Source organism: Muscardinus avellanarius (genome assembly GCF_963383645.1).
Source record: "Muscardinus avellanarius genome assembly, chromosome: 12".
In the NCBI taxonomy this organism is placed as follows: Eukaryota; Metazoa; Chordata; class Mammalia; order Rodentia; family Gliridae; genus Muscardinus; species Muscardinus avellanarius.
In genome coordinates, this window is record NC_137798.1 from 77,292,217 (window position 1) to 77,305,134 (window position 12,918).

At 48.0% G+C, this 12,918-nt stretch overlaps 1 protein-coding gene across 3 annotated transcripts in view; it reads right to left on the reverse strand.

Moving 5' to 3' along the window:
- Positions 1 to 12,918, reverse strand: part of DPF3 (double PHD fingers 3) — a gene marked incomplete at both ends in the record, with an annotated part of 278,709 nt that overhangs the window by 107,681 nt on the left and 158,110 nt on the right. For 2 of the 3 annotated variants that reach the window (XM_080707328.1, XM_080707329.1), the window contains one exon: positions 6,512 to 6,639. In XM_080707328.1, the coding sequence (XP_080563454.1) occupies positions 6,512 to 6,639 (128 nt within the window). The remainder of the gene's footprint in view (positions 1 to 6,511; positions 6,640 to 12,918) is intronic. The other variant, XM_080707330.1, reaches the window with a different exon arrangement.

Below are 12,918 nucleotides of genomic sequence, written 5' to 3' on the forward strand. Positions count from 1 at the left end.
CCAGATGGCAGGTGCCGGGCGTGGTGGCACACACTTGTAATCCCAGCATTCGGGAGGCTAAGACAGAAGGATCATGGTTTGCAGACAGCCTCCGCTACTTAGTGAGGTCCTTCGCAACTCAATGAGACCCTGTTTCAAATTAAAGAATAAAAAATAGAGCTGGGGTTGTAGCTCAGAGATAGATAGAATGCCCCTGGGTTCTACCCCTAGTACCACACACACACACACACACACACACACACACACACCAAAAAAAAGACATATACAAAGGCAAGTTTGGGGTGCGAGGAAAGGGTATCAGGAAGGGCTTGGGGGAGACCTACCTGAGGACAGACGTGACCAAGGGAGATGAGATATGGTACACGAACAGAAACTAGCCTTGAGAATGGAGACAGAGGGGAGGGAGGGAGGGAGCAGGTCCTATGCAGAGGGATCAGCCCTGAGCAATCTCCCTGTGGAGGGGGTGGGGGACTTTGTCCAGGCTGTGACCAAAGCTCAGCAGCTCGGGGAGCAATGGCTAAGATGAAGCTAGAAAGATGGGCAGGAACCACATTACACAGGATAACCATGATCTTTGTAGTAGCGGTACAGAAACCACAGCAACTACAGAAAGGCTTGAAAGGCATCACAGGCTTCTCAGACGTCTGAGATCACCATCACTGCTCAAGTGACCTCCTGGGAAATGCGTCTGGGCTTCCTCTAAGCAGGAAGCCCAGGACTGAGTGGTGAGCTTCTGCCTTCTCCCCACGTACTCTGCTCCAAAAAAAAGTAGCCAGGATACTGCTCCTCACCCCGTCGTTCCAAAGAGCCCAAAACGGTCCTAGCCAATTTCTCTCTGACTTCTCTACTAGTTTTATTCGGGAAGCCACCAGCCGACAGTCCTTAGGATCTCTGGCCATCTACAAGAAACGGCCTTGTCTGCTGGACATGACCTCTAGCCCACAGCTAGCAAATGCTGGCCCAGGTCCAGAGCAAGCCTCATGGCTTCCTGACCTGCAGATGGGACCACTGGCAAAAGCCAAGCAAAACAATGACAGGTCAATGCTCTGTGACCTTCGCCGAAAACAATATAGTGTAAATATAAGGCATAGCAATTACTATAAGCTATGGTTAGTGCTGCAGATCAGACAGTTATCTTGCAAACTTTCTGGGTCTTGAAGTCATTTCATCATGGCAAGTTCCAAGTGCCTGGAATTTAAAGGTCATGGCCTCTGGCATCTCCGGACCGTTCTGACTCCACTGTCACTGCTCCTGATAAGGGAAATATTGCCCACAGTGTGGACTCTGGGTTGGAAGGTAAAAGACAGGCTGGTCCCCAGAGTGTCACATGACCTCGCCGTCCAGGAGTGAGCTGACCTCTCTCTCCCTGAGGCTCGGTCCCTGCGCTGGCGGCTGCCCAGTGTGCCTCATTTCCCGCACTGTGGCCCTGACACCAGGAGTGTCCCTGCACAGGGCTCCTCAGGAGGAGCGGGAGGGGCTAAGAAACAAAGCTCCTTCAGAGCTCAGGAAGTAGAGCAGGAGTCCGGTGCTCAGAGTGAAGGACAGGGTGGGTCAACCATAGAATCTGTGGGTCCCCGTAACACACTGGCCATCCCTGTCCAAGGACATTGTCTAGAAAATAAACACATTTTAAAATAACTTTTCTCCCTGCTACCCTAAGCAGCCCTTACAGTGATGTTAACGGTGGTTTGTGGTGGTGGTTTTTTGTTTTGTTGTGTTTTGTTTTTTAATTCCTTTTCAAAGACTCCATTATCTCTGGCCAGGAAAACTACAAAACCCTCCTTGCTAAGGTCCTTCCTTCCACTGTTGAACCCGCATCCACTCCTCCCCAGGCAGAAGCAGAGGGATCTTTGCGAAACAGAAATTCATTGTCCCGATGAAAATCCTCCAATTGGCTTCCTTTTTCATTTTACTTGAAACCAAAAGCCACGTCCACATTCCCAGAGGCCAGAGAGGCCTGGCTCCTGCCCACCTGTCCAAATCCACCCGCACTCCTCTCTCCCCGGCACCGTGCTCCTACAATAGCGCCGACCTACGGGGGCCTCTGAGCAGGCTGTTCCTCATCCCAGAAAGCTCTCCCTGGATTCCCACTTTGCTGGCTCCTCTCACCCCAGAAGACCAAGGCTAACCCTGGTCTCCTTTAGGACACTACTGAGGGTCTTCCCCTCCTCGGATCTACCCCTCCTCATACACTGGAATCTTCATACTGTTTGTCCTTCTCATGGTGTTTATCCAAACAATTCACAACTGTATTTGTTTTACTTGTTTTCTGTCTGTCTGTATGTCAGAGTATGAGCGGAGAAAACCAGTCTCTCTGTGTTGCCAGCACTTAACACTGCCTGCTTAGAGGAGGCTTTCATTAAGTTTCAGTCAAATGAAAGGAAGGAAAATGAGAGCCCAGTGCTACCTATGGATTTTAATACGGTAAAACCAATAAAAACATGTAAGCTCATTCGGCCCCACGCCCCACACGCGGTGGCCATTTAGTTTACATAGGGGCCGACAGCGACACAGCGATTACCCTTGTGCTGGCCCAGAGCCGCGGGAGAAGCACGCAAACCCACCTCCCGCTTTACGGGAAGAGCGCCGCGTGTCTAGACAGCAAGGCTACAGGACAATGGTTCTGTCCCATTCATTCATTCATTCATTCATTCCATCCTGGTCCACTAACTGAGCACACCCATCTAACAGATACCACGGAAATGACAGAGCTTGCCTTCAAAATCTGAAAACCCAGAAACGGGGGGTGGAGGGGAATACGTGACTGGCCAAACAAACACACACACTCTAGGAAGAAAGCAGTGGGTGCCCGACACACCTGAGGCAAGAAGAGATCCCTCCAGCTACGGGGGAGACCAAGAAAGGCTTGGCGGGGAAGGGGCACCGAGGCTGAGCCTGCAAGCCGAGCAGAACTAAGAGAGGAAAGCCAGATAAAGGGCATGGCAGGGCCTCAGGCACAAAGGAGGGAGGCCGAGGAGCAGGAGAAAAGGAGCCAGGGCCAATACGCCTGAAAAGAGCCCCGGAGCAGAGAGGGGAGGCATGGGGAGCTCACTCACGCCCATCGCTCTGGATTTATTTACTGGGAAACAAAGGTTTTCTAGCAAGGGAGAACACAGGAGAGCTGAGCGTCAGGACAAAGGGCAGCCAGCAAAGTAGGACATGTGGGAGAGAGAAGGACCGGGGATGGGTAACTCGTCTGAATCATACTTCCACTGAGGCAAGCACTGTGTGGGTACTGAGGTATATTAGAGAGAAAAATAGACAACAGCGCCTGCCCTGGAAAAAACACAATAAACAAGAACATAATAAATGAATAAGATGGGCATGCATGTGCCCACCTATAATCCCGGGACTTGGGAGGCTGAGACAAAAGGATCAGAGGTTTGAGGTCAGCCTCAGCAATTTAGCAAGACTCGCAGCAATTTTAGCAAGACCCTGGTACAAAAACACGAAATAAAAAGGGCTGGAGGTGCAGCTTAGAGGTAGGCAGCCCCTGGGTTCAATCCTCAGTGCCACAGAAAACAGATAAGCAAAGGAATACATTCAAATTAGATTTGATGGTGCTGCACGTAATGGGAAAAAGAAAAGCAGAGCAAGGGGATGAGAAATGTGGGCAGGAGGCTCAGGGTGCGGCATCAGACAGACTGGCCTGTTCACCTTCCAGAGAAGGGTGGGCAAAGGCCTGCAGCAGGTGAGGGCTCCGGCCCTGAAGACCCCTGGGGAGGACCTCCCCTGCAGAGGAACCGGCCAGGGCAAGAGCCCAAAGTCAGGGGAGGCCAGTTATGTTCTGGGAGCAAGAAAAAATTAAATAAATAAAACAGGGCAGTGCCTGCAAGGAACAGAGTGAGTCCTGCGAGGAAGAGAGTGAGTGAGGGAAGGAGGAAGGAGCCCGACAGAGAGGGGCAGGAGAGCTTCTCCTTCACTCCCGACAACGATGGCCACAGTGGTATATTAAACTCAGGAGGGACAGGAGACAATTTAAACTTTAACAGGCTGCTTCTCCTCTGCCTCTCTTCATATCCCAGCTGATGGAATATGATTCACCACCACAAAGAAATGAGCTATCGTGCCATGAAAAGATGTGATGGGGCTGGGCGTGGTGGCACAGGCTTGTCAACCCAGCATTTGGGAGGCAGAGACAGGAGGATCACAAGTTTGCGGACAGCCTCAGTTACTTAGTGAGGCCCTCTGCAACTCAGTGAGACCCTGTTTCAAAATAAAGAATAAAAAATAAGACTGGGGGTGTAACTCGAAGGTAGAAATGACCCTGGGTTCCATCCCCAGTACCGCAAAACAAAGAAGAAAGAAAGAAAAGAAAGAGAAAGAAAAGACATAAAGGAAGCTCACATACACAGCAGTAAGTGAGGGAAGCCAAACTAAAAAGAGTGGTGCGTGACTCCAACGGCGTGAGGTGTTAGAGAGGAAAGAACAGCGAGGAGACAGTGGCTGCCTGCGGATAGGAGGAACAGGGCGAACAGAGAGATTTTTAGGGCACTGAGACGGTTTCGCATAAAGCTCTAAGGATGGATATGTGTCATTATCCACTCGTTCAAACCCATCAAATGTACAACGCCAAGAGTGAACCCAGAGCAGACTATGGATTGGAGTGATAATGACCTCGCAATAATGTAGGTTGTAACAAATGCATTGGGAGCTGTTGACGAGGAGGAGTCTATGAATGTATGGGGGTTTTTTTTGTTTTTTTTTTTAAGGAAATCGCTGTATCTTCCTCTCAATTTTGCTATGAACCTAAAATTGATAATTTTTAAACCATTTTTTTGTGTGTGGTACTGGGGTTCCTGGAAGCCCTTCTACCTCCGGGCTACACTCCCAGACCTATTTTTTACATTTTTATTTGGAAACAGGGTCTCCTAAGCCAGCGCGCGCGGCTGGCTTCGAACCTGCGCGATCCTCCTGTCTCTGCCTCCCAAGCGCGGGGATTACAAGTGTGCGCCACCATGCCCGGCTTTTTAAACCATTTTTAAAAGGCTCCTTCTGGAGCATTTGCAGGAAGACTATTGGAAAGGCAATTAACTGCAACACTTCAGAGAAGCGAGGACAGCGGCTTCAACCAGGGCAGCAGCGGGGGAGGTAGGCAGAAGAAGCCACACTCTGGGTGGCTTTGTTGTGGTTTTGTTTTGTTTAGGTGCATTCCACCTCTGAACTACAACCCCAGCCCTTTTTATTTTATATTTTTATTTTGGAACAGGTTCTAAATTGTTGAGGGTTTTACTAGGTTGAAGCTAGCCTTGAACCTGCAATCCTCCTGTCTCAGCCTCCCGCATAACTGGGATTACAGGTGTGCGCCACCATGCCCAGCTTTATGTCGAAGGTACAATGGACAGCATTCCTGATGCATGCAGTGCTGGATGTAAGAGAAATCCAAGAGTCAAAGATGACTCCAAGTTCTATTGAAGAAATAAAGGTTAAAGTTAAGGAGGATCTACACGGGGCCTGGAACTCACGCAGAGTAAGGGAGGGAAACAAGTACAAGTTGGGATGGGAGCTAAGGGAGAAGCCTTGACCATTCATCCTGAGCAGCAGAGAGAGGCCAGACCACTCCCTCACTCCACCTCTTTACTGAGCCCCAGCTCTGTGCCAGCCTGAGCAAGGAGGGTGCCCAGGATACAGTGGGGAGTGAGAGCGCGGGCTGGTGGCACTGACCAAGCAATCCAGAACTGCCTTGCTATTGTTAGCTTTATTTTCATGTTAATAAATTAATTCATTCAACAAATAGTAAATGTATATATCAATAAACATAATATAGTATATAATACATATAACAAAATATAAATGTTTAATATATAATATGAATTAAATGAAAATGTAACTTATCCTTTAATCATATTTTGTTATTAACACTATTCTTTTATATTAGCATTCATTAATATGATCACAATACTCTGTGTCAGGCAATGTATTAGATACCTGGGATTCAAGGCAAGTGCCAACTAAGAAATGTAGGCGCTTACACCATTCTAATCCTGTGTCTGAGGGCTTAGTGACGGTGTGAACAGAGGGTGGTGCACACCCGGGGACCGAGAGGGGTAGCCTGGAGAGGCCACTGGACTGGCCTTGAAGGATGTGATGTAATGGCAGTCTCCACCTGGCCTGGGACATTGGGCTAAACAGACCGAGTGAGCAGTGTGGGGAGCTGGAGCTGAGGACGGCTAGGGAAGGGGACCCAGGTGAGTCAGGGTGGATAAAGTCGACACCCCAAGTCCCAAGCCTAGCTGCTGGCCTGTCCCCACCACAGGGCAAGGACTCAGGCTGTTCTGTTCACTGTCATGTCATGGCACCCAGCACGGTACCTAGGACTCAGCAGGCTCAGTAAACACATTTAGAAAAAAGAAATAGGGATACGGGGAGAGGAAAGGATCTGAGGGAAGCAATGACTTCTAAGGGGCAGGGGTGTTCATGAAAAAAATGTGTGAACTTGTGAACTTCCAGGCTGTGGCATCAGAAGTGAGCCAGAGCCCAGGGCAAGGCGGGCACCCAGCAGCAGGGATACCTGTATCTCCTGGATGCTCTCCTCCTCCCTGGCGTCCACCTTCTTCTCCACCCCCTCGCCACGGAGCAGGGCTTCCAGAGTGGTGCTTTCCGAGGTGAATCCATCTTTCTTTAGGGGCAGCTCCACTTCTGAAAAACACAGACGCGCAGGTCAAGGCACGAGAAGAGAAAGGACGGGAAGGGTGGCCCTTAAGGACACGCAGGGTGTGGGATCAGACCTCCTGAGCTTCCGTCTTGCTTCTCCCACTCTCTGGCCCTGTGGATTTGGACAAGACGCTGGAGGATTCTGGAGCCCATCTCTCCACTGGCAAAAGGGGAGAACTGTGCCCAGTGGCACTGCTATGGGACAGAAAACTGTTCACTGGCATTAAAGCATCTTGAAAACCCTCAAGCAGCACACCAACATTGGCCTCAATTGCCATTTTCCTCTCCCTCTATCCCAGCTCAAGTCCAGCAACTTCCTGAGCTCCCCTTGGCTTTGCTGGCTGCCTTCTCTGTGGAACACAACTTCAGCCTCAGAGAGGGTGTTCTTGTTAACTCGAGGAGGATGCAGAGGCCTCAAAAGCCAAGGGGAAAAAAGGAGTGAGGCCAAATGCCCAACAGGCCCCAGAACAGCAGAGTGGGAGCTGCAGGGTCCACACACCATGGAGGTCAGCAGGTGGGAGGTGGGAGCTGCAGGGTCTGCACACCAGGGAGATTGGCAGGTGGGAGGGAGCGGCGGGATCCATGAACCAAGGGAAGCCAGCAGGGAGGAGGGAGCTGCAGGATCCACACACCAGGGAGATTGGCAGGCGGGAGGGAGTTACGGTGCATCAGAGAGATCATGATTTTGAAGCAATAGGACATTTTTTCTGAAGACATCAGGAGTTTGATCAGCTATCTGGGGCTCTAGGTTATTGGCTGCTATAAGTTCTATGTTGAATGTCCCCCAAAGGCTCATGTGTTAAAGGACTGGTCTCCAGGGTAGCATTCTGGGAAGGTGGTGGGACCTTTAGGAGGTGGCGCCTACCGGAAAGTCCTTAGGTCACTAGGAGTACGCTCTCACAAGGGATTGTGCAGCTCAATCTCTTCTTCTTCCTCTCTTGTGCTTCCTGGACATGAGGTGAACAGTTTGCTCTTCTACACAATCTCCACCATCACCATCTAGCACCCCATGAGAAGCCCAAAGCGATGAGTCTGCCTGATCATGGACTGTAACCTCTAAAACTGTAAGCCAAACAAACCTTTTCTCTTTATGTTTGTAATCTAAGGCATTTTATTATAGTGATGGAAATTTGACTAAAACACTGGGTCAACTGGGTAAAAACAGCAGCCAGACAGAGATGGTCCTACTCCTAAGAGAGGCCACAGAGATTAACTAAACCTTTACATAAGGTATCCTTCAAAGCCCAAACATTACAGAGACTTCATTTGTTGTTGTTGCCTTTGTTGTTGTTTTTCAATAAGAACAGGCCGGGCATGCTTGTAATCCCAGTACTTGGGAGGCTGAGACAGGAGGATCACAGATCCGTGGCCAGCCTCTGTTACTTAGTGAGGCCCTCTACAACTTAGTGAGCCCTTGTTTCAAAATAAAATTTTAAAAAATAGGGCTGGGAGTGTAGCTTGGAGGTAGAATGCCCCTGGGTTCCATCCCCAGTGCTGAAAAAATTAAAATAAAAAATTAGTAAAATAAAATAAGAATAGAAGCCAAGTGTGGTGGTGCACACTTGCAATCTCAGTACTTGGGAAGCTAAGACAGGAGGATCACAGGTTTGTGGCCAGCCTTGGCTACTTAATGAGGCCCTCTGTAACTTAGTGAGACCTGTTTTGAAATAAAAAGAATAAAAAGTAGGACTGGGGGTGTAGCTTGGAGGTAGAATGCCCCAGGTTTAAATCCCTAGTACTGCAAAAAAAAAAATTAAATAAGAACAGAAGCCAGGTGAGGTGGTGCATGTCTATGATACCAGTACTTGGGAGCTGAGACAGGAGGATTGCAGGTTCAAGAAGAGCCTCTGCAATGTAGCAAGAATCTCAGCAAACTACCAAGACCCTGTTTCAAAACAAATAAGTAAAAGGGCTCGTTGTTGTTTGGAGGTAAAATGCTCCTAGATTCAATCCCCAGCACCACAATAATAAAGTAAAATAAAAACAGAAACCTAAGGTACAAATGATCATATTTGAATTCGTTTCCAAATTTTCCTCCAGCTTCTCCTCTGATCCTGGACTTCATACCCCCCATACACACAGTTAGTAAGGTGGATCCCAGAACAGAACACAGTGGTGCTGGGGGAAGAGTCAGGGGAAACAAGTGGCATAGGAGGGAATTGGAAGTTAGGGCAGTCTATTTACAGAGGCATGGGCAGGCCGAAGGAACCAACAAAGCACCCTGGGGAGCCATTTCTATTGCTATTCCTGGAGAGACAGAGGGAAGTGTTTGCAAGAACTGGAGAGAGTGCCACAGTAGCACTTTGGACAGGAGCTGGGGCTAAGAGCAAAGAGCCCAGAGGTCGAGGAAACAAGAGAAGCAACGGAGAGCCCAAGCCCTTTCTTCCCATCCTCCATCTTCCTGTCGTGTCCTCTCCCACTGGCCAGGTTCAAGCAGAAGCCAGAGAGAAGACAGGAGCCTGGTCAGTGCAGCCCATGCAGCTCAACCTCCTGGCATGCACAGCACTGTCGAAGACTAAGGGTGGTTCCAGAAGGGCAGGCAGAAGTAAGCGTCACCTCCGAGCCCTCTGCGCCAGGCTGTCCTCTGACCCCAGCGGGACTTGCCCACCCCTTAGGACCTCCACCCGCACAGTGCAGGCCGGCCAGTCCACAGGAAGGGGCACCGGGGCTTCCCACTGCTGCTGACGAAATGCCCCCATGGCTGACCAGTCCCCAGAAAAAGAAGGTGTGTGTGGGGAAGGGGGCAGGAGAGAAACAGTATCTGGAGTCTCCCAATAATTTTTTCTTGGCAAAAATAAATAAATAAATAAATAAATAAAGCTCCAACCAGAAGTACCACTACTAAACCTGCCCGCTCTGAAGCACATCCATCCATCTCTCTGTCCAACAAAGACTGCTGCCATGTAACAACCACTGTGTTGGGACTAGGAACACAGAAGGTGACCCAGCAAAGACAGGCCCTGCTTTGGGGCAGCTTGCAGTCTAAAGAGACAGACGTCAAATGATAGCTACAGAATAAAGATGACGGGTGCCGTGAAGGAAAACGACCTTGTGAACTGTGCGAGACAGAGGGAGAGGGCCTCCAGGGGTGAGGGAGTCAGGGAAGACCTGTGTGGCCAAGGCACATTGAGGTTGAGTGTCAGAAAGAAAGTCTACCGTCTCTTTAAGAGATTTAAAACCAGGCGTGGTGGTGCAAGCTTGTAATCCCAGCATTCCGGAGGCTGAGACCAGAAGATAGTGGTTCACTGGCCTCAACTACTTAGTGAGGCCCTCTGCAACTTAGTGAGACCCTATTTCAAAATTAGTGAGGTCCTCTGCAACTTAGACCCTAAATTAGTGAGGTCCTCTGCAACTCAGTGAGACCCTGTTTCAAAATAAAGAATAAAAAATAGGGCAGGGGGTATAGCTCAGAGGTAGAATGCCTCTGGGTTCCATCCCCAGACCTGCCAAAAAAAAGAAAGAAAGAAAGAAAGAAAGAAAGAAAGAAAGAAAGAAAGAAAGAAAGAAAGAAAGAAAGAAAGAAAGAGAAAAGGAGAGAGATTTAAAACTCACGGTTCTATCACCTGCTCTCCAAAATCAGAAAAGTCTCCTAAACCTCTAATCTCAAGCAAAGTGTGTTGCCTGGTATCCCATCCTCAGTCAAAAGAGAACAGCTGGCCACCATCCCTTAAACTTACACACACACATATCTATGTACACTTGAAGTTCATTATATTTTAGTATTTCCTTTAGCCTTGTCCCAATACTAATAAACCCTATTTCCGTAACTGCAGAGCATTTTAGGAGGGAGTCTTAGAGATCATCGAATTCAATCATCTCCCCTTATAAATGAGTCAGCCTGGCTCAGCATAGTTAGGTGACTTTACCAAAAGCCACGCAGCAGGCGAACGGTGAAGCCATGATCTTTCTGAGACTCCACTGAGATCATGACAAGAGCCCGCATCCGTCGTCACCTTGTTAGTAGTTGACAAGCCCAGGCCGAGCTCTGTGCTTTGTACACTTGTATCCCTGCACAGGGGCTTGGCACACTGGAAACATCCAAGATACGGCAGCTGCTATGGCTAAGTGTCGCTTAATCCCCATCATATGCAAGAGCACAGTCAGGGCCCCACATTGCAGATGAGGACGGTGAAGCTTAGGGACCTTTACAACTTGATTAATATCCCCTCGCTGGTAAGGGGCAAAATCCCATCTTGAACACATCTGCCTTGGGAACTCACCCACCTAATTAGTCTGCAAGGGCCACCCCCTGCCTCTCTGGGACCTTCCTTGGAAGGTCTTTACCCAAACCTTTGTGCTTTCCCGTTACCTCCCTAGACTCTCCACAGTTCTGGCATCTCAAGGTAAAAGCAGGTCTCCACGGAGCTGAAGGCAGTGTGGGCACGGTGCTGCACTCCCACTGTAGGAGCACCCTTGGGTGGCGTTCGCCCCTGCAACACTGTCCACCCCATAGAGAATTTCCCATCAGCTGTGAACTTCCTCCTCCACCGCCTCCTGCTCCTTCTCCCTCTCCTGCTAAATCTGCCTCTGTCCTCCTTTCCCATAATTCAATCAACTCTCTTGGTCCTCTTTAACCAGACTTTTGTACCAGAGAGGCACAGTGTAAGAATCAAGAGGGAAAATGGAACACAAAATAGGAAAACAGCCCTGGGTTCCCTAGATGTAGAGAGCTGGAAAGGGCAGCACCAGAGGCCATTTCCTTAAAGAGGAAAGCGAGACAGACAGAGGCCTTTCCCAGGGTCCCAGAGAAATGTATAGACTTCATTCTTTCCTAATGACCAAAATATTTAATTGGCTTATATAGGCTCTGCTTTCAGGCAGTCCTGAAATCAAACCCCAACTTTTCCATTTTGTTAGTCGAGGGCCCCAGGCTAGTTCCTTAACCCATGTTTCCATTGCTTTATGTGTAATGAGGGTGATCAGAGTGTCTATTTTACAGAGTTGTTGTGAGAATCAAAGCCATACACAGCATAAAGATTCTCCAAGGGCACCCATGAAAAAACTAATGTAAGAAGCAGGGTGGAAAATGAGGCTTATCAGTTCTTATTTGTCTTATTCTACTCAACACTTGAATTCAAAATTAAATTGTTTATGCAAAGAACCTGGCACACTGAGTGCCCTCCAAATGCTGGATGTTACTGTTACTATCAAAGTTTGAATCATTCTGACTGTGATTATACAGCTGTACTGTCCGGTAGGAATATAATGCAAGCCACTTTTGTCATTTTAAACTTTCTTGTAGCCACATTTTAAAAAGGAAAGAGAAGCAGGTACAATTGATTTGTTTGTTTGTTTGTTTGTTTACAGCATTGGGGATTGAACCCAGGGGCATTCTGCCTCCAAGCTATACCCCAAGACTTTCTGTGTTTTTATCTTGAAATAAGGTCCTGCTGGGTTGCTGAGAATCTCACTAAGTTGCTGAGGCTGTCCTCGAACCTGCAGTTCTCCGTTCTCAGCCTCCCAGGTACCGGCATTACAGGCACACAGCACCATGTCCAGCTGCAATGGATTTTAATAATGTATTTTATTTAATCTAGTATTTCCAAAACATTACTATTTCAACAGAAATCAGTGTAAGAAAAACATTGCGATCGTTTGCGTTATTGTGTGCATTAAGTCTTCTCTCTCTGGTGTGCGGTTTATACTAGGGCACACCTCAATTCAGACGAGCCACCTTCCACCTGCTCCACAGCTACATAAGAAAAATGGCTGCTCTAGGTGGACAGTGCACATCCACAGCATTAAAAGAAATGTTTACTATGATTTCACTTCCAAAAATTGGTAGAAATTTAAACATGGTTTTTAACAATGTCTGTTTAATTCATTTCATCCCATTGTCCCAGATATGAAATCTATAAAAATGTAAACATTGTATATAACATATACTATAATCACATCATATATAATATAATTATATTATAATGTATCATATGTAATATAATTATATTACAGTGATAATACAATTGTATTATGCTGATTGTAACATAATTACATTAATATATCAAATATATAAGCTCTAGATTGTGATTTCTAAATTATTTGAATGCACCTGTGTCAACCTCACTGAAATATTCACAGAATTGAAAACTTGGGACTTCACAGGTTAAGACCCAGTCAAGTTCTATTCCATGAGCAGTATTCTAGCCATGCACTGGCAAACCCTAGTTGCAAAGCACTATGGGTAAGGCCTGGATGGCCAGAATGAAGGGGTAACCACCCCTCCCACAGAGGGTGCATCCTCTGCCCCATGACCTCAGGAGGACC